Raw genomic sequence first — 25,392 nt, 5'->3', positions numbered from 1 at the left:
ACATTCAACTTACATTGTGCTGCCCCTTTTTTCTCCACAATAAGCCAAACATTTTTATAATCACACCAAGAGCTTTGTATTCTTTTACAGAACATTGGAGAATTCAAAGACGCTCTTACTGCCACGGGATTTCAAAACAGGAGTTCTAGTCCATCAGAAACTCAAAGGTGCTATAACAAATTTCCAAGGGATGGCTTCCAAAAGGCTCTCTGATTTACAGTTAACTTTATAAATCTAAATACCTAAAATTGATTAATCAAGACAGACAAATTCCAGATGCTTCCTTGCTTCTACTTGATCTCACCTCAAAAGTGTCAATGCTACCAAATATTTAGTCCCACAGTGGTCCTAAGTGTTCCTACACAGTGCTTGAGAGGTACCATTTCATCACAGTGACCTCTGAAGAGTATGTTACATCTTGAGTGAGTCTGCATTAAACCTTCCTTGGCACCCAACATTATTTTCCCTACAGAGCACAGATTCAACCTACGTCACATCCTGCCTGAGCGTGCAAGTTTTCCACTTATCTGCAAAGCAGAACTGATTTGTTCTGTGTAACATTCTTCACATTTTTGCTAGGTAGGAGCTGCAGTATTTTCAGCAATTAAGCTTTTGAAGGCAATGAACTAGGGAGGAGATAAAGCCTGGTATTTCCAGGAAGGCCAAAGCAGAGCACTAAGAGTCCACTAACTGGTACAAAAACCTACACTCATTTTTCAGGGTGGGGGGAAGGACTGGAGAAATAAGTCCACAAGCTACATAAAATAAAAGGCACTTATTTGGATTAGTTTTCATAAATACAGCTGATGGAACTAAAAAGTCAAAATTAATTTCTACTGAAGAAGAGAAGAAGGATGACCAACCACATCAGAGCAGATTCTGCTACTGGCGGGTTTCAAATAAGTTCTTCCTGGGTTTGTTGTCTCTTAAGACTAAGACAAGCAAATTTCTGATAAATAAGTTATCTTTCCTGTCTAAAAAGCTACATATATTTCTCCGATCTGGTGGGTTTTTATCAGCCTCAAGTCCTTATTTAGCAAGACAGGGGCACAAAAACCAAAACTGGGAGTTATGCTCAGGCCTGCAACCACATTCCAGATATGTTTGACAAATAAATAAGAAACTTGCTACTCTAACTCACCTGTGTTGGTTTTCAGATACCAGCTGCATTCAGCGAGTCACAAACAATTCCCACACGGTTTCTGTAGCCTTTACAGTAACACTTTGCCCTCCCTGATAGGACCCTCTGCAAAACCAACTGAATAATGCTGCCAGTTCAGACTTTCCATTTCATATCCATGATGTTTAACAGCAAATAATCAGGAGGAGAACAAGAAGAATGATCCAAGAGTCCTAACACCACAAGCTAGAAAGACTAGGGAAAACAAGACCTCAGTTACACAGGACTTCAGAGAAGTTGCAGAGTTATTCTGCAGACCTGTCCTGGGCAGTAGTAATGGGCTTACACACAGGCAAGGGAGATAAAGTGCATTAGGAAATAATTTCCACTTGCAAGAACACTGAAGAACTGACACAGTTTCTCTAAGGAGATATTAGAGTCTCCATTACTATCATTAAATGGTTCCACTCATCACTGGGGGAATGACTGAGATTGTCCAGGTACAGATCAGATCAGCCTGAGACTCTCCACTCTTATTTACTACAACTCAGTGGAAGTCAGATCAGTAAATTCATTGTTTACTTGACAGATTTTGCACATAATGCTCACAGAAATAGAGAAAAAAGCATGCCCCTAAAAAAATATAGCTGATAAAAGAGCAGCTGATGTGAAAATCAACAATTTTGAGCAAGTTCTTGAGCACAGATTTACAATTTAAGAGCAGCATGGCTCTCCTTACTTCCACAGAGACACCTGACTGCACCCACAGTACAGAGGATCTTACTCCTCATATCCTATTTGGAGTTTTTGTGATGTGTTCAGTTTGTTGGAAGTGCACAAGTCAACTGAACTGAAAATGCAGAGTACCCAGTTCCTTCTCAACAGACCACAGCATGGGCGAGGCATGACTGCAGCCTGGCCATGTGAACAGTCTTGGTGGTCTGAATAACTGGTGGAATGGGTAGAAGTCTGTTTTTTTCTTTTAAGACAGCAAAATCACCTTTCATTGCTTCCTATCCTCTTCTCCCCCAAAACTGAGACAGGGAAAGGGCAGAGACCCAAAGATCACCAACACCTGGTCTTTGAGGTAGAAGTGCTTTATATTTTTGTGCATTAGCTGCATTAGCAGTGCCCACAGTGAGACTCAGCTCTAGCATACAGAGGCACAGCTCTACCACAAGCAGTGCCTTCCCTGACACACTCGTGGTACCTCCTCAGACACAGTATCCCTTTGAGTTAAAGGCTTACCTGAACTGCCACGTTCTGCTTTCCCGCTTCCTGCATCTTATCCAAGCCGCATTTCTTGGTCTCATTCTTCCTTTTATTGTTGTCCTTCTTCCCATCGTTCTTAGTGGCCACTATTCCCTTGCTAAAGTCCCGCCTTTCCCTTGCTACGTCTTTCGGGGGATAGATGCGCCCTTGCTCCCTGTTCAGCTCCCGGGGCTTGATGTTCTCTTTGAACGTGACCATTGGCTTTTCTCCTGCATCACAGTTGTTGCTCAGGCTTCTGCCAGAGGCCAGAACTGACTTGAGTCCAGGGCTCCCATCGGCACACAGTGGCTCTGCCATGGATGTCTCCTGCAAGGCGAGACTCTCTTTGGCTTCACTAGGGTCCTCCAGTAACAGCTCTGGGATTTCTGTCACGAACAACAGCTTTCCTACCTCGTTTTCACACTGAATCAACCTGAAGAAGAATGCAATAGAAAAGCAAGTACAATTAACTACATTACTTATCACAACCAGTCTATGAAGCAACGGCACGTAGACCCACAGAACACGCTGTTAGCGCTGTCAGCATCTTGTACTCACAGGACAGGTAATTGTTGTGTTGAACAGAAAGAAAAATAACATTGAGCTCTGGCACCTGTGTTATCTCAGCTCATGGCAGCAGGGAAATACAGCAGGTACTTCACTTACCTTGGCTGATTATCAGCGATCCATTTGCCTGTGAAGATCAGGCGCTGCTGCCGTATTCGACGTTGCTGCCCTTCTTTATCTCCTGTAATTGCCTGGTGGCCTTTGGAAAAATCCAAGTTCCTAGTATTGACACAGGAGAGGGAATATTAATTACACAATTACCCTCTGCAACATCGTATTTCTTCAGAAATACAACATGCCAGCATTACTCTATTAAAAGCTGTAAACTTTCATAAGGAGTTATTCAAAACATGACTGTTAAGAGACGTCTGATTTACAGATGTAATTTTCTTCTGGTAAGATCCATCTACATATTAAGAAGGTTTGGTGGGGTTTTTTAAATAACAAAAGGCCAAAAGCTCATCTGTGTGATAATCAAAATCAGAAAAATAATAGTTGAGTGAATATATCTAATATTTAGTCAGCATTTGTGGATGATGTTAAGTACAGGAATGCAGTTAAAAACAGAGTAAAAACCAGCAAAAGAAAATCACATCAAGCAGGTTTCATGCAAAAGCATTTATTTTCTCACTTAAATTTTTCCCTTTCCATTTATAAGTCTGAAGACTACACAGTAAAACCAAAAAAAAAGTCATGAGCATTACTATAAACTCAAGATTTTCATAGAGTTTTGCTACATTGTCCATTACATTCGTTTTGAAGAGACCTACATCAATCCATACAGCAGTAAATATTCATAAATAAGATATTGCAGGGAACAGGTCAATGTCTGTCAAAGTCATGACATCAGCAAGAGTACAGGATCCTTCAGCTGTTACCCACCTGAACGAAGGCCTCAGAGCCAGGAATCCTTGCAACTCAAATTCTTCTGGAAGGGGGGTTGCTAGCAAACAGACATTAAATAAGGTAAGGAAAGCATGAAAGCACTGAGCACAGTATCATAAGCAGATACCTCAGCATGGTCACTACACATCCTAAAGCCTTCTATTAACTGATCCACCCTGTGACCTGAGGAGTTCAGGAATGATAAAGCAGAGCAAAGTCTGCTCAGCACAAGAAAGCAGCATTTGCAAAGTATTCACATGCACTAATACTAGAACACTACTTCCTTCCTTATTTGCTCTTCAACTGCAATTCTCCCCACCATCACGAAAAACCTGCATCATTCTCAGTTCTTTACAGCACAGACTAGAAGTGTCCTTACCATTATTACTGGATAGATCTTCTTCATGAGGCTGGAAGCTGTTTAGAAGAGAGATCAGCCAGGGCCATATGCTGTAAATTAGAAACCAGACAAACCATAAGTGAAAATGGCAGAACATGGGATGTGTTCACTTTACCAAGGAAACACTGAACTCCATTACACAGTCACAGCTTCCATTAATCCTCTGATTCCCAAGAAAAGGTAAAGTTTCTCTCAAGTGGTAGGGAAAAGACCACCTTCTTGAAAAAATTACTATTTTTTAAGAGCCAGTCTAAGTTCCCAAGTGCTCTGTGATACTGTAGCACTGGAGCAGTTACCACAAAGGCAAGATGCTCTAGGTAAGGGTTGCACTAAGACCATTAACCTAGAGGTGAACTGGCAGTCCCCTGCCTTGTCCTGCAATACCAGTACAAGCAATGACTGGAAATTCTTCCCAAAGGCCCTGAAGCAAATAATTTTCAAATCACACTGATCACTGCATAGGTGGTTAACATTTAACTGCCACCAACAGGTTGCTTGCTCCAGTTTTTCAAAAGATGCCAGTTGAAAGCCCAAGCATCCTTCTGCTTTAGTGATGGGCACCATGGAGGCAACAAAGAACTATTTTAGGATGTTTTGAACTAATTAAGCCTAAATTTATGAGATTAGTGGCAGAAGTGAAAAATCAGAGCAACAGTCCAGAACAGAAATGCCTGCACTGACATTTAAGGACCCTCTCTACTAAATTCAATTTAATTTCTGGGTAATGAACCAGAAAAACTGGATTCTAGCACTGCCCAAGAGATGGTTTAGTACATGAAATTAAGCCAAGTATTCTGCTGCCACTTCCCTCAATAATCAGAGAAACCATTACAATAGATTAGACTACAGGAACACTCAGTAGTTATGCTCAAATCAGACATTATAAACTAGAACCCCACTGATTTAAAAAAAAGACAAAAGTTATGTGCAAACCTAAAGCAAATTAAAGCACTGAATTTGCTCCTTTAACCCACAAGTCTCATGTTTTGCTTTATGAACTCTTTAGCACATATACTTTCTATGATTTTAATGTCTGTAATAATGAGTCATATGATCACTTTTCCTGTGACTAATCTGTGGATCACCAGTAATTATGAATTCATGCAATCAAAGGTATCAAAAGAAAGATTAACACTCACTACCGTCTTTCATCAACCACTGCCTCTTGGAAAACACTGGGCCTAAGTTTCAGCCAGTCCATGGAAACCTTCACAGCTGGAAGAGGATATGCAGCCCCAGAGTCCTCCTGGTAGTCATTTTGTAAAGGACACTTGCACAGAACTCCAAGAAAGGACACTACAAACAGAGTAAAGGGAAAAAACAGAACAAACAAATTCCACAATGTGGGAATGACGTGCTAAAGTTGAACATCATCTAATCAAACACATCCCCCTGTTTTTAAGAGCTAGTTATTTAGAACAAAAAAACCCCAATTACTTCATCTCAAACAATTCACCAACAAATCAGAAGATATTTTTTTAAATACTTTTCTACCATGAAACAGAACCTTGGTGGTTTTTTTCCCTTTAAGTGTCACGGCAAACCATTTTGCTAAGTTAAAAAAATAGGGTGAGATGAGCCCAGTGCAAAATTATTCACTCACCTATTTATTAGAAATTATCAACTCAACTGTCTACCTGCATTTTATTCACTTTCCCAAGTCAGTAGGTACACAAATGCACTGGAGCAGTTTCTGCAGGCAGGCACCCAGCCCAGACCCCTTAGGGCATAACAGCTGAGAAACAGTAACCACACCAGTGTGACCCTGGTGTTTTCAGAATCAACTCCAGGCTGGAATCTGAAGAAATCCAGCTCTTCAGAAATTTAGGTGTTGACAAACAAGGCCAAGCTGGATCAGATTAGCCACATAATGCTTATTTTCTCAGAGTCTAAAATGGTCCGCACTCCCACTTATCTCCTAGCCAATATTATCATAGGCACAAAAGCAGTTGAAGTCTTAGATGACTCAGCTTCTAGTTGAGCCCTGTGGAATCAGGACCAGCTCCATTCCAACTTCAACTGCATTGCAGCCAACTGGGGAGCAGCCTCCCAGGAGTGGTACTACCCACTGCCAAGCTGGATCCAGCTTTGCACCCAAGTTAAAATGTTCTTTCAGAACAAGGAAAACGGTTCTGTAAAACTTCAGAGTACATCCAGGGCTCAGAAATCCAGTGTTAGTCAGCACTGCTGACATGAATGACCCTGTGCAACCATCTTCTCTCTAAACTTTCTCCCTAATGTCTATTCTCAGCACTTACATCACATAACCATTAAGCTGGATACTGACAGGAAATTACTAATGGATTCCATGTGAAAACCAAAGAGAACTACAAAAATCATTTAGCCTGCACACTCACTGAAGAGAGCCAGGAGCTGTGTCCAGCAGAGCTGCTCATCCTGGCTGTAGCTGTGCTGCTCCGTTTCGTTGCTGAAGTCTCGCAGGTGATGCAGTTGGAACAGGTTGATAACAGTGATGTGGACTAACTGCTGAGAATTGAAAGCCTTCTGGAACAACAACCTCTGCAGCAAAGATACACGGGGGGGGGGGTATTTTTAGATGGCAAAGCACACACACTTGAAAGGATTAGTAGTTGTTACTTCACTGCTTGACTAATGCTTCTGCCTTAAGGCAACACTCATTCTGGATTTTATTTTCAGGTCGTCCCTATTGGCACAGCACTGGGCTTCCCAGCAGGACTTGGGAAGGTGCCTACTGTTAAGCCCAAGGATTTTGCTTGTACACCAGCTCAGATGCTCAACAAATCAACATCCCCTTGGTTACTGTTCTCTTTCAGAGCAAGTGCAACTTGAACGTGCAGTGACAGCACTGCAGCAGATCCACTGGATTTGTCAGCCTTTCAAAGAAACAGCACAGAGAAGATGACATTAAAAAAAACACCCCAGGAAAATTTAACTACTGGGTGGTTATGTATTAAAAAACTAATTCCACATCTGACTTCATGGGTCATGGAATGCTTTGGTGGACTAAACCAGCACGAGTTATTTACAAATGCCTTTCTGTAACTGTGCTGGAAAGTCACCTTTCTCAGGACAGGAAAAGAAACTTTAATGCTTTTTGGGGAAAAAAACGGAGATATCCTAAAACCCTACGAACTTATCTTCAGACACAACAATCAGGGAGGCAAGTGGATGAACTAATGTAAGCATCAGGAAAAGCTCCATGTTCAACCTGGATTCTTTAGTTTAGGGCATGAAGCACTGTACAGTAAACAACTCAGATGGGCAGAGCTGCCAGCAGCAGCATTGTGGGCCTGACTGAACACTCCAAACCCTGTAACTGCTCTCCTCAGAGTTAAAATCAGTCACAAAGTTAAACTGATCTCTCACCATACAGTCAACTTCACATCCACATTCAACCCACTGAATCCACAAGAGTTGCTCTCTAGGAAATGAAGCCTTATATTGCATAATATAAACAAAAAAGTAATCTAAGCACAAAGCAGGGCTCAATTAGCTCTGTTTTAACACCCTAACTCAGTCCAGAAAACTAAGACTGTTCCACATGCCTGAGCAATGCTCATATTTATTGATCATAAGCACTGTGGAAAAAGCAGTACTTGTTCAACAGCCAACATCACCCACAGAGATATACAATTATTTAATTTTGAAACGACATTAACAGCCCACATTCAAAGCTAATACAATTCACAGCTAGTTCTGTGGTTTTTTAATTTTATTTTAAAGACGGTTTGGACCTAGCTGTAGCCGCCCAATTCAAGGTAAAAAATGTAAAAAGACACCGTAAAGAACATTTGTACGTTTTTCTATTGTTAAGACCATCTTCTCCTTAATTTTGAAAAGGAGCCACTGCTGTGTTGAACAAATCCACACTCCCTGCTCCTTTTCCACCAATTAAGAAGCTGAAGCAGAGCAGTCTCCAAAAGGCACCTAACACTACAACACCCTCTTTGAAAATGTATTACCTTGTACAAATACCTTACAAAATACTTGTTGTTTCAGTCTTTGTTGTATTGTCCAACCTAATGAGCTGGAACTCATGGAACTTCCAGAGGAAACGTGTTCTGAATAGTTCACGTCTACACACAAATTAAGGTCTCACTGAGACACTTTTTAGAGGCAAACAGGAGAGACAAGTTGTCTGAGACAGATTAAAAGCAGCACTATTAACTAGGGGAAGTGAATGAATGCCATCCAAAAAACGAAGCTCTTGAAATTCCTCAGGCCAAGACTGAGCCAAGACTTCCCAGATGAATCAAGTGCTTTCACAGGTATCCACGAATCACCCAGGTTAAAGAGCAGAGAATCAACAGTGGTCACTGATTTCTCCTGTATCTCCACCAATAAAAGACCACATGTCAAATGGGAAAAATCCCTGCTCTTGGCATAAGTTATCAGAACTACCCAGTGGTAGCTGCAATGCAAACCTCCCCTAACTGGCTACTTGACCTTCCTGTATTTTAGCATGTGAAAGAGTTATTATTGGACTGTAATTTCAGAACTCAGCTGCTAAAAATATTCTCCTCAATATACTAATTAATATGTTGTTAAAAACTAACCTTGAACTGTTCTTCCAGCTTTTCTCGAAGAGGGCTCAGCTTCTCCAAGCTCTTACTCAGGTACACATGGCCATGGAATTTAATAAATGCCTTGATGAAGTCAGACACGCTCCATCGAGTCTTCACCTCATCACGACTACATTTAGAACATAAATACCCAACTTCAGTCTTTGGAGTTACACACAGCTGCACATAACATTACAGAATTATTTCAAAATAAAGGAGGAAAGTCCATAAAAAGCTAATTTGTCGTGCTGGCACAATATGCTTATTCCCTGTGTTCACTAATCACAGCCAGGAGCATCACAAACTATTCTTTGTTCCACACTTGTGTGAGGATGCTCTGATTGGACAGGGGATGAAGAACTTCTGTGTCTACTACCAAAAGTTAATAACTTCTGGCAAGGGAGGTACAGCTGGAAAAAGTCTCTTCCATCTTATTTGAGTGGAAGGAATTCATCCTTACTCTCACCTTTCCAGTGCTTTAGAAAGTGCTTTTTGTAGGTTAGTGGAGGCAGCTGGGAAAGGAAACTTCACAGCAATGCTTCTGCAGTAGTAGAAAATTGTGGTCAAGTGGTCTCCTTTGGAGGAAGCTAGGATAGCCAACTGATTATAAGGCTGACCTGAGGGAGAAAGAGACAAGCTGTCATGGAGTGAAGCGTGCTCGACGTCAGAGTAAGTGTGGCCACTTGAAAAGGGAGCATAGTCCTCAGTTCTCCAAGAGACAAGGCTCAGATCCATCTAAGGATGCTTCTAGTGCAGCCTTGTATCTGTACCACTTAAATGAAAAAGCTTCTAAATTTGTGGTGCAGCAGCTGTTTGGTTTTCCTGGTTTGTTTGGGTTTTTCTAGAGGGAGAAAGATTGGTTGTGGAAGTTTCTGTTTGGTTTTGTTTGCTTGTTTCTGTGATTTGAGTTTGTTTGGGGTTTTTGTCTAAATAAGAAAATACTGTTGAAACCCAGCTCATTTATTCATCTCCATCTATTTGGACAAAATCTTGCCCAGTTTTGCCTCATGAGGCAAATCTAACTGTCAACAGTTCACATTTTGTTGCCTAGAGAATAAAAGATTTCTATAGTTAGAATACAGAGAATTTTGCAGTTACAACACAACTGGCTAAAAAATTCAATTATTGGTTTCGTCAGCCTGGCTCAAAAATGATTTATCCTTCTCTCACCATCCCTACATTTTGGGTCACTAAGCCAATAGCTGAAAAGCTAGATCCCTGAACTGAAGAATTCATTAACTTACATGAGCAACTTGAAAAATGCTATTTTAGCTACTAAACTTTATAAAATGGGCATGGGAATAAACAATAAAAGAAAAAAAAGCAATGCCGGTGGTAGGCAAGTTTTCATTAATTGTCCTTTATAATGTATGCATGTAACACAGAACAGCAGCAGCAAAGCTGTGTATTACCTTCTTTGTTTCTAAAACTTCCCAAAAAGGAGACAAGTGACACAGATCATGTAAATAACCATTATCTAAATGATTTACTGGTGGGTCAGGCTTCGTTGCATGGTTGTTTGGAGAATCTGGGGAAGGAGATTTATATAAAAGTCCGGGTTTCCAACTGCCACACAGGAAAAGCTATACCCCAAACCCTTCTTTGGAATTATGAACTGAAAAGGTATCCCAGACTCACCATTGGAAGGGACAAGCTGAGCTGCATGTCTATAGTACGACTCTGCCTGGCTGGTCTGATTCCTATAGCGAGCTAAGAAAACAGCAAAAAAACCAAGTTCAGGCATAAAATCAAACTCTCCTGCACTTACTCTGATATAATCCAGTTTACCTGAAGAGCATTTTACTATTATTTTAGGAATAAACGTCAGAGGAACACACAATGACACCAAACAGCACCAGGATTTGAATCTTGAGGTGGTTGTTGAATTTTGAGGTGGTTGTTTTGCCTCAGACCCAGTGTTACACCTTAGCAGTTCTTAAATACAAAGGTGTGACAGCACCACAGCCAGAGAGCTACAAATGTTTTTCATCCCCATTTGCACAATCACCAACTAGATCTGCTTTTAGGTTGTTCCAAAAGCAGCTGCGGATTCCTGTGAAAAGAGAACTTCTACAACACACAGTTCTATTCAAATCAAGAAAAAAATAAACCTGTTGTTCTTAATCTAAAAAAGAAACCTGGTTTATGAGAGGCTGGATTTCTAACTGTTGCCCTTGTATCTAAGATGTTGATGTTCTGGAATGGAGAAGTGTGCTAGCCTGCTGCAACGAGCTTTTATAATAATTACTGCTTTCAACACTTCCCTGTGCCTACCAGCTAGAACATGACTAGAACACTACAAGACAGATTCTAGCAGATCACTAGAAAGCCAGTGGTTAACTGTGGCCATGTGTTAATGTGTTAACACACATTAGAAAACTCTAACAGCATTTCTTTCCAGCTCTTTCCCCTTTCAGCAACCACCAAAGGCACAATCATCAAGTGGCTATTAATTTGGAGCACACTTGCTCCAGCAGTTGGCCATGCTATGTGAAGATCCCTCTCAGGAGAGCTGAACACAGGTAGAAATCAACATCCCACCTCTTTTTCCCTCCCCAACTCACCAATATCTCCAAGGTGAACAAGGCAGTGCTGGCAGATGTAAGAGCAGGAGCTGGATTGTGGCTTCACTATGGCGCTGGTGTGCGTCTGTTTATTGCTAATGATTCCCAGCTGGGAAGACTTTACACGACACGGCAAGTCTACATTAAAAACTGTGCACAATTCCTGTAATAACTACAAAAACACATCGAGTTTAGTAGCAACCAGAGACAGTCATCAGAAAAGCATAGAAGCAAGTAACAAAGCTAACAGAGCATCACTTGGAGGCACAGATTAGCTAAACAGTGTAAACAAGTGAGACTTCAAATTACGTGTTCCATATGGAAATCATTGAGCTCCATAGTACAGTAGTCTGCCCAGAACTGGGAAGAGAAGAAGGAGTTGTCCATCCCAAACCAATAAGCAACTCAGTCCTCGTGATATTTAAACCACCAAGGATGGAGATGGGCTATGGGAGGTCTACAAATCTTGTCAGGTTTTGTGGGTTTATCATTTTTTTTGTTTTCATTGTTTTTAAGTTGGGCACTCAAGAGGAACACCGTGGGTTTTATACCTTGATGAAGTGACACTATTCTTTGAAAATAATAGAAAAGAATGTCCCTCAACCCCCAAATCGGCTTGTTCCAATGTAAGAAACAGCACTATCCCAACTTAAACTTTAGAGAGGAGCTGGAACAATACCAAATTTGTAAGCAATGAGGCAATAGAAACAGTTCAGTGGCTGAGCTGCCAGTAAATATTTGAGCTAAGTCAATAGTGAGACTCCTTCAAGGAACAAGATACCAGCTACTTGATCAAGTATCTCAAAAGCTGATTGAATGAAAACCTGAACTCTGCCCTTCCAATTAGTGCTTTGAATTTTTTTTTTAATGGACTCCAGGAAGTACTCTGGAAAGAAACAGTAATGAGGGAGTGATGAAAAGTGTTTGTTCTGCTGAGTTATAGGGTTAAAAATGCAGGTAAGAAGTGACAGACTTTCTCCCAGCTGGGAACATGCTCAGTCTCCAAATAAAACAGCCCTGCAGCAGGGTTCCACTTTCAGATAAAGGCACAGGGAAAGCCCAGAGATGCACTCTGTCAACAGCTAAACACGCTACGCGATGCTTTTGCTTGCTGCAGAGAGAGGTTTGTGTTACACCTCCCTCCCTCTTTTGCTCTGTCTTTTACACAGTAGACAAAAATCCCTGATGAAGAGGGATCTCACAGATGAAAGCTGGATAAAAAAGAGAAACTTGACATCTTCCAACGTGCTGAATTAAGAGAACTCATGCTCTCTTTCAAAGATGTCGTTCACGCAGGTCTCTCAGCTGGAGAGCAGGTATCTTGGCTGAGCCGAGTCTTCAGACTAAAAATGAGATGATTAACATCACAGCAAACAGAGGAAAAAAAAGCCAGTTTATGGTGTCAAACTCAAGAAGAGCAAAACTCCCTGATCCACTGCCGGGAAGAACAAGGCTTTTGCAAGACAAATGGTGGAGATGGTAGAAAACCCTTAGCAAACATGCCACAGGCTGTCAAATAAGCAGCTTTCAAGAAACAATACTGAAGGGGAAAAAGGGTAGCGACGAGGATTCTGTAAAAACATGTGGGGTGGCCTTGCAGATGTCTGGAATCAAACTGGGAATTGGTACAGTAAGAATGACCTACTGTGAGTGCTGTAACCTGAAGGTAGTGCAAACCAGCACATGACAGAAAGTTTAGTCAGACCACTACTTGAGAGAGGACTCGGCAACCACAATGTTGCTGAAGCACACACCAAACGAGGGGGGAAAGGGAAAGAAAGGCAAATTATCTTTATTAAGGCCCTTATCACACACTGACTCTTATTCTCCATAATCTACAAGATGTAATCTAACATTGGAAAGAGTGTGGGCAAAAATATGTAAGGAACAGGAATTGCATCCCTTTTGTGATTAACTGAAATTTTCACAAAATATACTTATCACAAGAGCACTCAACAATCGTTTTGCTTAAGGGGAAGAAAAGTTTCTAGAGCCAAAGTATGAAATTCTAAGTAAATGTTAACAAAAACATAGAATTAAGACTGAAGGCTTGTAAACTTGGGAGTCTTGATCAAAAAAACAGCAAGACATTACGTATTGTAAATGCTACATAATACTCTTAGGTACAACCACCCTACTTCAGTCAGTGTACAACTGTGGTGGGCACTAAGTCAGGTATTATTGAGAAAATAAAGCTGAATTTAAATATGTATGTAGCATGGACACGTTCTTAAAAAACTGCTCATCCTCAGTGTTAGGAGTTACAAGGAAAGGACACAGAAAAACATTAGGCCACCACACACATCCTGTGCATCTACATTTTCTGCACTTAGTTCTGTACTTGAGTCACTCAGTCCAAGAACAAACTGACTATCTTTGCTTATCCTTCACTATATAGGGAATGAAAGGAATGTCCCACAAATACATACACAGTAATGAGAAGCTGAATGGGAAGTTTTAGAGAAGTGGCAGAAAAAAAAGAACTAAGAGTACCAATGAAATCATCAGCTAACATGTTTGTTGGGCTTCGGCTTTTTTTAGTGTCATTGTTACTCACAGACATTACAGTTAGAAGACAAAATTCTGCACTCACTGCAGAGACCAGAGTAAAGGGCTTCACGAAGGCCTGGAGAGCCAAGGAAGGCTAGACCTCCTAATAGCTGGAGGATTCACATATAAAGAAGCTCAAGAAGGCAATAGATGCAGTCAGAAAGCCAGAGATCAGAGCGAGGAAGGATCGTTCTACCCTTTCCTGCTGCTTTATGCTCACCCTGAGCAGTCACAGCACAGTACAGTAAGAAACGGACCTTCGACCTTACCGAAACAGTGGGGTTTATGTTTTAAATAAGGTTCTCTTAGAAGGGAAATTGAATTGTACCAAAACACCTAGCAGATGCACAGAAGTTCCAGTTCAAGACTACAGTTGATCAAAAGAAAGCACATGACCAGCTTTGCAGCCATGTCCTACTGAGAGCACCAGTTCAGTGAGGTGCACTGCTCGATCCCGTACAGCAATAGTTTCCTATGCTAAGGGAAAAGAACAGATCTTACCCCCCTAAAACTGACCCTCCCACCCTTCCTCTACTTACTGCAACTCACCTGTGTGTAGAAGCCACTAGCTGCCTCTAGGAACAGAGAAAGGTTCGCCTGAACTTCGCTCCGATTTGGATTTGCTCTGTTTTTCGCCTGACCCTGTAACGTCGTGATCTGATTTTTAAAGGCATGATTCCAACTGAAAACAAGAAAAAGGTTTTTCCTTTTTAATTTGGAAGCGTCTTACGTAGATGACATAAGCAACAGGAAAGAAGTGTTTACTTACATAGCATCAGACATGAAGAATATGCAAATTCAGGGAACATTCAGATGAGATACAATGTTAAATATGGAATAACTACCTCTCCTCACCTCTCATATCTATATCTTGATATATGTGTATATCTCTAACATATATATACATGTGTATATATACAAGTAACACTGTAAAAGCAATAATATTTGCTTGTAATTGTTCTGGTTTAAGCAGCATAGAACTTAATCTCTAAAGCAAGATGTGGGGTATAGAGGTGAGGGTTAAAAAATCATTCAGTAACTGGAGGCATGGACAGGACAACTCAGCCAGCCTACTTATCTCACTTCTCTCAGTGCTGGAAAAACCACATGCTTCACTTAACTAAGCTTGTTACAACCCGTGTCTGCATCTTAAATAACAGGGAATGGACTCAGGGCATGGAGGAAACTCAGCAGGATCTTTTCCTGATTCTTAAGGTGCCATGAGCACCCCACTAAGTTTTCCCCTGATATTCCTCCCTCTGCTCAGCAATACCTAAGAAGGCTTAAAATGAGAGTCTTGAGCAGCTACCCAACTCCTGTTAGACGTTGCTCAAAGCTCCAGGTGATTACACCAGGCAAACTTTCTTCCTTCTGGAAACTGCAGCCTTCAGCCCTTCCCTGACAGCACCACAGACTGATGTTCCTTAGCTCTCTCCCCTCCATCTGGCTCTTCAAAACCCACTTCTGCATGACTTGGCTGCTGCTAAATTGCCAGAGGTAAAATACTAACCTACTGAATGCTCTTCACTGGCTCTGCAGTGCATTCTCACACAGCTCTCATTTTAAAGGAAATAAGACAACCATTTCACAGGATACGCTCACTTTTCGGGAAGTCTCAGGGCTTCCTGCTCATCAGCCCAGACTATATATATATATATATACACAAAAATTTACTGAGGTACTTACAGGTCCTGCTCCACTTTTTTATCTAAAGCATATTCCAAATCGGTCACTAGCATTTTTTGATATAAGTCCTGTAGAGCCTGTCTGGACGTCCAGACTTCTGCTGGACCCAGCTTCGAATCTGAGCAACAAAGAAAAAAAAAGACACAACAGTTTTTGTAGCACTCAAATTTATGTTGTTACTCTGATTTTTCACTCACCTACCAAATGCAAGAACAGAGCTCAGTGTAAGATAGATACACAACACCAAACACCTGCTTTTATCAGAGATTCATCAGAACAGTGAAATACAAGAACTACAGATGGGTTGGGGGCTGAGTGATCACTGATTAACTGATCAGTCTCCTGTGACACCAGAACTAGACGTGAGCTAAGTCAGCAGCTGGCAAGTTAAAAACCAAAACAGACAGGAGTCATTAAGCTGCAGAACTCCTTGCCACTGGATGAATTTAGAAAAACTTCCAGCATAGCCTGAAAAAATTCACAGAAAATAAATCCAAAGAGGGATGCAAAACAGGACAGTCCCTGGACACATGCTGTTGGTATTTAGGAGAACACTGTGGGCAAGTATTCCTGCATGCTTGCCATTTCCTAACTCTCTGGCAGCCATCTGCCTTCCATCAGGGAGGGTGAGTGCAGACACTGTTCCCTGCTATCTGGAGTTAGAGTCCAATTTCCTGTGCCTTGGCAAATCACCTGGGCTGGGGGCTGCAGGAGCACAGGGATGGGCCTCACCCCAGGGAAACCATCCAGATGTGTTAGGTGGATCTAGGTGGTTTTAATATTCCTGTGGGGACTACACATCAGCCTGCTACATTCACTACACATGGCAAAGCACACCTGAGCAGAGGTTCATTAAGGGAACTGCTTGTACTGTGGAGCTGATGCCTTAATATAAACAACTTAAATCATAGCTTGTAGCATTTCGTAGTGTGTACGGCTGCACTTTCACAACACGTGGGGTAATGCTCAGATCAGCACTTCCACCACCAAGGTTCCTCAAAACCACCCAGATCCTGGCTAATCCCAAGTACAGCAGCCCCTCTGCTAGTCCAGGCAGGAATCTCAGAGAGGAGCAGAGGCATGACCTCCATCTCCAAATGTTTAGAACATCCAAAGTCAACTTTAAAAATATATTTTAGACACAGGAAAGAGGGGCACAATTGGTAAAATGCTATTTACTTACAGAGAGAGGACAAGCCTTTAATATAAAGTCGCAGACTTTCCACAGAATTCTTAGGATAAGCATAAGGGACACAGAAGGAAAACAAAACCAGGAATCAAATATTAGCCTAGATCAATTATATAATCAAGGCAATTACCTGTCATGTCAGCCTTCAGGACTTCTGCCTGCCTGTAAGAAAGCAATAAAACAATAAATTAGAAACTGACTGATCAAAATAATTGAATTATGCTAAAGCACATTCACGCAATGGCAGTCTGCTTTACAACCCACACTGCTCTGGTTTATCCCATGGATTTGAGCTACTGCTGCTCAACCGTGTGACTGCTTCTAGCTCATCCCATAAAGCACTGTTCATTTTTCCCTGCTTAAGCCTCTTTTCAAAAAACTACAACCTAAAAACCAGTTACATTATACTTTATATTTTAAGCTTTACGTGGCAGTAGCATCCTGCCAACATCAGTGATACCACTTACCTGACCTGGGAATTTGATATTAACTTTAAGCTGTCACATGTGAAATTCAGTAGCCAACAGTGAGAGCAAAGCAAACTCCCATCAGTGCCTGTCAGAACATTGGTAGAGCCCTCCTGCCTCTGTGCTGCACTAGTTTTCCTTAGTGAGAAGTGATAAAGACTATGGCTTCCCCAGTTACCTCTTCCTTGAACTGCTTCCCTAAAGTCATGCTTTGATCAGGTTTTCAAGTAAAAAACATACAGCACATACAGGAAAAAATGCCAACTACAGGTGACTCCTGCACTGAACATCCTCTGCAAATCCCCACTGCTGGTGGAGGCTGGCAAAAAGTTTCTCAAGCAAAGGAATATTAGGATACAATCCTCAATAAATAAGTATTTAGGAATGGTCAATGTCTGGATGAAACAGGCAATGGAGATGCTACAATTAATCACTGTGTCAGCAATACATAAAATTTCAAGGAGCAGCACTGTTGGCCTGTTTGAGTGACACAAAATTAACCCAGGGCTGGCAGAGGGGAGACAAGGCTGGGTTTGGGTGGAACATATCCCTGTGCTTTTGCTGTATTCAAATGGTGACACAGATGTGCAGAGTGCAATTTTCCCACACTAGATGTGGAATCCTCCTGGCACATTAAATGCTCGCTTCACTCGCCTCAGCAAAAAAACTAGATGAAAGCTGCACTGTGACTAACATCAATGTCAGGTGCCAGCTTGGGAAAGAACAGGGAACCAGGAGAAAGCGCCACCTAATCCCTAAAGAGGCTTCAGAAACCAGCATATACTTTCTCCTGCCATTATGATGTGGTGACTGTAAAAACAGCTTTTCAGGTTGTTCTGGGTTCTACCTGCTGGCCACAAATTACAGGGAAGGTTTTGAGACCCACATGAGGATTAAAAGATATCAGAATAGGATACACATCATTAGGAGAAAGTCCCTTCACAAAATATCTGTTTATTAAATACAAGAAATATCTATAGCAGCTCACCAAGGTCACTGCATATCATCCAAGAAGCAGTGGGATGCTCCCAGAGATTTAACTAAGTCAAGAATATGTTAACTGGTGACAGAAGGAAATCTGTACCTTCGTCACCTGCTTCACAAGTTTAATATCTTTAAGACAACTTCTCTTTATTTATTTCAATGAGGTACTAATGCTTTTTTAACTCCTAACAGCAGGGAGTACTGGAAGTAGAGATAACCTATGACTGAGACAAGCGAGCAAAAATTTAGCTATTGTGTCATGAGAACGCAGAAAGCCCAAGAAACATTTCTTCCTTGTCCAAAAGCTGTCTCCCCATCGCTGCAGCCAGAAAGAGCAGATCTTGTCCCCCGGGGAGCTAAGAGGAGCCAAGGAAGGATGGCAGCCACCTCTGGGTGCCTCGGGAGCCTCTCCAACGCTGACCTGCCAGTCCAGTCAGGCACAAAGCTGAGCCAGGTTTGCGATGCCACTGCTCAGAAGGAAAAGCTGACTTGCTCAGGTGCTGGAGACTCTCTTTTTTGAACAGCCAGCCAAGTTCCTGCAGTCTGGCTCACACTTTAAACATCTACCTGCCAGTTGTGCAAACGTCTGCTTTGAGCTGAGAACACGAGCTGTGTTGCCAAAGCCACGGATCCTGTTGAGCGGCTCAGCCCCAACAGGACACACAGTACTGCCCCAGCAAACACGAGCCCAAAATTCTCCTGCAGGCATTAAGGCTCTGTCCTTTAGAAGCCAAGAACTGCTCCTCTGAAAATTACTTGTGCAGAACTACCTTCCACTATGTTAAGTGCTAATTTTTAGAGGGGGAAATACAAATAGCACCACTATAAAGGCTTTTTGTCATAAAGTTTTGCCTCACTGTTGCCCAGAAAATTCATATGAAAGAGAGCCTCAACCCATACATCACTGCAACTGCTAGCAGATGCTCTCTAAATGCACAGCCCTAATAATATGCTGGAACTGAACTTCTACCAAAAAGACTTATTTTAAAAATTCCTTTTTTGGAGGAGAATACTCACAGGCTTACAGAACAAGAGCCTTTAGCACCGATCTCTTCAGCAGCCATAATGCAAACAACCTTTTATAAGCTTGCAACAAGCTACACTGAGGGGATTATTACCATAATTTTTAATAAAATGCATGGAAATTATTTCAATACTTCCTAGAGGCCACAGAATTAGTAAAGTAGGTCTAACATTAGCATGCTGTGTCTCATTTCCACCTCAAACCAACCTTTATTTAAAACAGACACATCCTAAGCCAGGATAAGAGGGGGCAGCCTGAGTACCACACTTGTTCTGCACCAGTAGCACTTCGAGAGAAAAGATGTATTACCTGTTCCTGGAACACACTGCACCAAGGAGCCTTTGCTGGTGCTCAGAGACTCCTACAGGCACAGACTGGCATTCACTGAAAAGTGATAAGAGTTTCTGACAGTGCCAATGGTTCCTTCTATTGTCAAGCATTTTAACAAGCTTTTTTTGTATTTTCTTGCACCGCCACATACTGAATTTCCATTAAAATGACTCATTCTGGGTCAAAACCCACTGCCTGCCAGGGGACATGGTACAGCTTGCTTACACACTTCATCATTTCAAGAATATCCTCAAGTACCTCCTTGCCCAGCTGGATCAGAAGTTCAGTCTTCAAGTCAAGTTTCCCCAAGCCTGTTGGTCCAAAGCCAAATAAGCACAAACCATAGTTCAATAAAATTGTATTTCAAGCATTCCCATTAGATGACATACCATCTTCATATATACTGTGATAGCTACTCTTTATAATTTCCTAACCAAATATAAACTCAGTCCCATGCTTCAGTCAAACTTGAGACTCAAATACAAAAGCCTTCCTCTCAACTCAGTAAAACAGTCTGACACCTAAAGCAATTTTCATTTTATTCATGAACTTGAAAAGCTTCAAAACTTTAAAACACAGTAGCCAGGACTTTCTTTTGAAGTTCTGAAGGTATTAGATATATTAAAATTTAAGTACTCACAGGTGGCAAAGGAAAGTTTTCTTTTCTTAAGAACCTGGGAGTATATAAACTCCTGGTTTGCTGGAACTCACACACTACTTTTAGCCTGGAATGAACCACTGGATTTAGCCAAGGAAGACAGGAAAACCACATTTCATCTTTCCATTTCCAAGTTTTTAGCATTTTTGATCAATTAAGTTTTCCCAAAGCAGAAAAAGTAAACAAGCCGTTCCCCAAACACCGCAGGAAAGGAAATCCCACAAATATGGGGATGTTTCTCCCATACCCCCCATTTTCAAGTGGTTTAACCCATCCCATTGAGGGGCTGAAAGGTAAACCAAAAGATCATGCAGCCCCACTTAGCCTTCAGTGCCAGAACAAGTTTGCTTAATTTGATGTTAAAATCCTAGGAGAAAAGATCATACAACCTCTCTGGTTAACTATTCTATTCAAGTTTTCCTCTTGTTGCCACCTCACCTCAACCTCCATTTGGGTATCACTAAACAAATGGATCCATTTTACTGTCATCCCCAAAACAGCTCGTTTCTGTTCCAATATCTATTCTTCAGTTCTGTTATAATTAGCATATTTTAATAACTAAATAACTAATAACAAATTTTCAGTTCTGCATACACCACGTTGCATCTCCAACAGAGCAATATCTGTTCTACAGAAGCAGGGGTTTGCTAATACGCTTCATAATCAAGCTCAGATAAGTAAATAAAATTAAGCCCAAGTTTCCAAAGCAGCAGTTTTGTGCTACCCAGCTCATACACTCTGTTTCTGAAAGTCAAAGTCAAGCCTCACTTGCACCACACCTCTCTCATTCTCACAGTGAGCATGAGCCAGCCATGATTTACAACAGCACAAGTTCACCAAAAAAACGTGGAAAACCCCAGACCTCATAAAAGTAGCTCTGAACACAACACTCTGCTTTCCACCGTGCCTGGAGGGGAACTTCACTCGGTTTTCCCCTGGCAGCCCTAAGCACCAGCAGCTGCAACAGTTCCCCCTGCAAATCTCAGTAACACAGCTCCCCTGATAAGGAATTGAGGATTTACAGGACTAAAATGGGCAATGAATCCAGGCAGCTGGGCTTATGAAAGCAATCAGAATCCAACCACTTGTTCTGTGATTCTACAAACTAAAAATCATACTAAATGGTCAGGATAGCTTCACTCCAAGCAGGAATTTATATCCCTGCACTTCTCTTCCCAGGAGGTGTATGCAGAAATTGTACCACAATGAAAAGCACATGCAGCCTTAACCTGCCTCAGCAGGAGGTGACTGATCCCAAGGCTCATCAAGGGTACTGCCAGAATAAATTCCCTTTCAGAAGGAAAACCAGGGTTATTAAATGTAGAAAATTTTTCATTTTGGGTAGGAAAGGTAAATTTCCTATGCTAGCTTAAAATTGTACTTTAGCAATTGCAATATTTGGCAAGGCTCACACCCAGCAGGAACTCCAAAGCAACATCCAGCAACCACTACAGTAGATTTTCCTCAAAACAGTTAACTTCAAGAAAAACTTATAATACCTCAGTGGGCTTTTTGTTTATTTGTCTTTATTTAAGTATACCCATGCTGATCCAGGGCAGGGGAAAGCAGTAGGAAACACTAACAGCAGGGGTACTGAATATTCTACACACATTTTCTACATACCATTCCAGCACATTTAGGGGAACCTGGTCGCTCAGAAGCCCCCAAACACTGCACCCAAGACACATTCACATCTGGAGTTCAGCGCTGAGGAAAACTTGCTATCTGATACAAGTGGTTGACAGTTTTATGGGAAATAACCGTTTTTCCTTCAATTCCTAAGAGTTCCCACTAACACTTGCTAAAATATAAAGCTTTATTTACAGTTTTTAGAGACTCATTGGGCACTAATCCTTTACAGCTGGCACACTGCTAAAGATTGGGTCCTGAAAGACAAAGAACTCTGACTTCTCTGGACTACTTTGTTTATAGCAACTGTGTATCTAATTAGGACCCATCAAAGGGAAATATTTTTATAGCAATCTTAGGATTGTGTACAAACCTAGACAGTTATGCCTGAATAACAGTAGCAGGGAACTCGTAAATAAACTTCATCTCTGATATTTCTTTCCCCTACTAATTCAACATCACCTGAACACAGACGTCAGACAGCAGCTCCAGTTAACAGCCTGACACATCTTTTCCTGAATAGGTGACTCGATGAAATGAGGATTTTGCAGTAGTATATGGTGTCCAATATAGATTTTACTTAATTATTTGTGTACAGACTCTACCTACTCACTTGTGCAACAGATATGTACTACTTAACAGCTTTTTTAACAGCTTTACCTTTATAGAACAAGTTCTTAACATTCCCAACTTGCAAGAGTTGCCACCTAATTTAAATGACCGTAATTTTCCTGAAGTGCTGGAATCACTTGCTTTGGGAGCAGGCAGGTTTGGGTGATGTCAGCTCTCACTGAGGTAGCAAGAGATCTTCAGGCTGTGAGTCACAGAGTTAAATGCTCCATGTGCCTTTTACACTGGAAGGAAACTCTTCCTCACACATATGGCAATGAAAAACATCTTCAACAGAACCACCTTATTGTCAATTTTACACGCTAACTAGTTTAAAGATTATTATTGCTGTTACAGGCAGCTGAAGTCAGGGTACAGCTAATTTCTTTGACCTGCAGCTTAATCAGATTATAGCGAAGATCAAAGCCACGGAAACAATTATTTTACAATCAGTTAAAAAAAAAAAGCAACACTTCTGCAAGCAGATGCTAAAGCAAGGCAATTACCACCTGACCACAAACCCCCTCCACAGGGAACCCTGCGCTATTCCTTTTGTGTTTTCACCTTAGCTGAGAAGGATGTTGAGAAATGAGGACACAGAATAGGATTTTTCTTAATCCCATCTTCCGCTCTTCTCCTAGTCCAGGCTCTATTAGAAGCAAGTCATAATAATCATCCTCAAAATGCAATCACCAAGAGCAACTCTGTCCAAGTTTGATTAGAACTGACAATCCTCCTCCCTGGATAAGGGTAAAAGTACTCTCACAGTCAGCTTCATTCAAACTCATTTTTTTACTCCAGTCTCAGGGAAGTCAGTTCCTTTGTCTCAAGATTTTAAGATTATGTGCCCAACAGGTAAAAGCTCCCCTAAGGGAAGTTTGTATGTGCTGAATCCCCAATTTAATCTGCACAAAGGGAAATACAAGTCTCCTACCCTGCTCAGGCTTTGAGCATTCCACTGCCTCCACCTAAGTCTCTGCTCTCCCTCTCCTCAGCTGCATTTTCCACAGTCAGTGGTATGTAAAGATATTTTTTAAATACTGATTATGCTGTTCTTTCACTCTCCATCTTGACCACTAGTTATCTGGAATTTTAGTAAAGCCAACAGGGAGAAAAATAACCTCTGAATGGATGTTGCCCAAGAAAGAAAAGCACAAAAACTTCACTCACCTTTACCTTGTTTACCTTCCAGGAGCTGATGGTGTAGCTCCACAGGTATTCCTGACAGTGTTTTCAGTGTAGAAAAATTCAGATTTAATAACAGTAATAACAATTTAATAACCATAAAAAGGACACTCAATAAATAAAAAATGAATGCTTAATATGTGTGGTGCTTCAAGACAGGGATACCTTTTCATATATTAAGGAATACCTTCAAACAAAAATTTCTAATAGCAAACAGTCAACAAATAATATTTTTATGGAATACTCTGTTTACCAGCATCCATAAAGTAACATATTTACTGCACTGGCTGACACCATGTCAGTTTTGCAGCTGACCTGAGAATAAGTGAAAGGCAAAACATTTAAAATGGAATACATAATCCATGTTTGTATCTCCTTAATCTTTACGCAACCCACTGGACAAGCTCATTTTTCAAAACTAAAGCAATCTTTAAGGTACACAAAAAGGGCACAAAAACTTCAAGATTGCCTTCCAATCCACTCAGCCATAAACAGCCCTCTTCCTTAAAAAAGGGATCAAAACCCATAAAGCTCTGCTCCCTCACTACCCACAATATGGAACTCTTGGGAAGCACTCAGGAGGGTTATTAGTTCTTAGGACTCCGGTGCTAAGAGGGATGTAAGAGATTTGCATCTAAACTACCTTACTTCCCATGGTAATTCCCACAAGGTTTTGTGATTGAGCAAGGAGAAGCAACAGAATTACTTTCTGAACAACAACAAACCCCACAACAAACAAACAAAGAAACCCCACCAAAACCAAAAACACACCGCACAGACAAAACAAACAAACAAACAAACAAAATTATACCCTTGTAATATCACTATTTTTTTCTCTTTCAAATCCAGCCTGATTAGAGTGCAGACAATACCAGCTCTCAGTTGTGACAAATATAAAGTAACACCAGCAATAATTTGTTATATTGCAGTTTCTGACTTGGTAAAACCTTCACTTGTGTTAAGAGCTGGAAACTGCAGAGAGCAGATATTAAAATACGTATTATTTAACCTCTTTTAACAGCTTTTGCAGTATGAAAGCCACGTCCAGAATTATGGAAAATGCAGAAACCTGAGCACTGAGATCAGCTTCAGCTGGGTATCACCAAATGAGTTTCAGAAAGTTCTGCCCTTGAAGTCAGCCTTGCAGAAGCCAGATCAGCTCCGGTTGGGTGGCAGATGCCAGCCCTCCTCAAACATTGCACAGGATCTCCTAGATAAGTGCAGAGAATCCAGCTCAAAGGAAGGAAATTACAGTCAGTTTAGTGCCACGTTTGCAATGAAGATAAAACGTGCCCTCTCTCCTGCAGGGAGCTGCAGAGCAGTGACATGCATTTCCCCTGGAAAGTCCGCCCCACTCGGCATCAGGAGGGCAATACCTGCAGCCCTTTGGGTCCTGCTTTCAGCTCTACAAGCTTCCTGCTGCCTCCAGCCTCCACTAACAGCTCAGGATATAAACTCCAGATATCTTACTGATTTTTGGTGGTTTTTATAGACCCCCTGCCTCTCAATCCCTGCCTCAAATTGCTCCTTGCCCAGTGGCAACCGCTGAGCCTTATGCTCAGTAACACTGGAATGACTCACATCGCCACGGGAGGAAATGACCAGTGAAGGGGAGGCAGCTGCTGGGAGTTCAAGACATTGTCTTCCTTGCTAAGGAGCAGATGGACAAAAAGCAAATGCATTAAGTATGACAATCAGAGAGGGCAAGAATAAAGTATAAGTAATCCTTCTTACTGTGTTTGTAGCATTA

General features: G+C 41.4%; 1 protein-coding gene across 6 annotated transcripts in view; it reads right to left on the bottom strand.

Moving 5' to 3' along the window:
• The window catches only part of SMG7 (SMG7, nonsense mediated mRNA decay factor), a 50,676-nt gene that overhangs the window by 13,100 nt on the left and 12,184 nt on the right, over positions 1–25,392 (bottom strand). For 5 of the 6 annotated variants that reach the window (XM_027665300.1, XM_027665304.1, XM_027665303.1 and 2 more), the window contains 13 exons: positions 16,887–16,918; positions 15,568–15,685; positions 14,431–14,563; positions 11,332–11,503; positions 10,406–10,477; positions 9,234–9,384; positions 8,762–8,897; positions 6,581–6,743; positions 5,363–5,519; positions 4,203–4,273; positions 3,821–3,881; positions 3,038–3,157; positions 2,369–2,804 (listed from right to left, as the gene is read on the bottom strand). In XM_027665300.1, coding sequence (XP_027521101.1) covers positions 2,369–2,804; positions 3,038–3,157; positions 3,821–3,881; positions 4,203–4,273; positions 5,363–5,519; positions 6,581–6,743; positions 8,762–8,897; positions 9,234–9,384; positions 10,406–10,477; positions 11,332–11,503; positions 14,431–14,563; positions 15,568–15,685; positions 16,887–16,918 — 1,822 coding nt within the window. The remainder of the gene's footprint in view (positions 1–2,368; positions 2,805–3,037; positions 3,158–3,820; positions 3,882–4,202; positions 4,274–5,362; positions 5,520–6,580; positions 6,744–8,761; positions 8,898–9,233; positions 9,385–10,405; positions 10,478–11,331; positions 11,504–14,430; positions 14,564–15,567; positions 15,686–16,886; positions 16,919–25,392) is intronic. The other variant, XM_027665301.1, reaches the window with a different exon arrangement.

Source organism: Corapipo altera, unplaced genomic scaffold (genome assembly GCF_003945725.1).
Source record: "Corapipo altera isolate COAL_440 unplaced genomic scaffold, ASM394572v1 316, whole genome shotgun sequence".
NCBI lineage: Eukaryota > Metazoa > Chordata > Aves > Passeriformes > Pipridae > Corapipo > Corapipo altera.
Note: the sequence above shows the minus strand (reverse complement) of the source record. Positions and strands in the feature narration are given on the sequence as shown.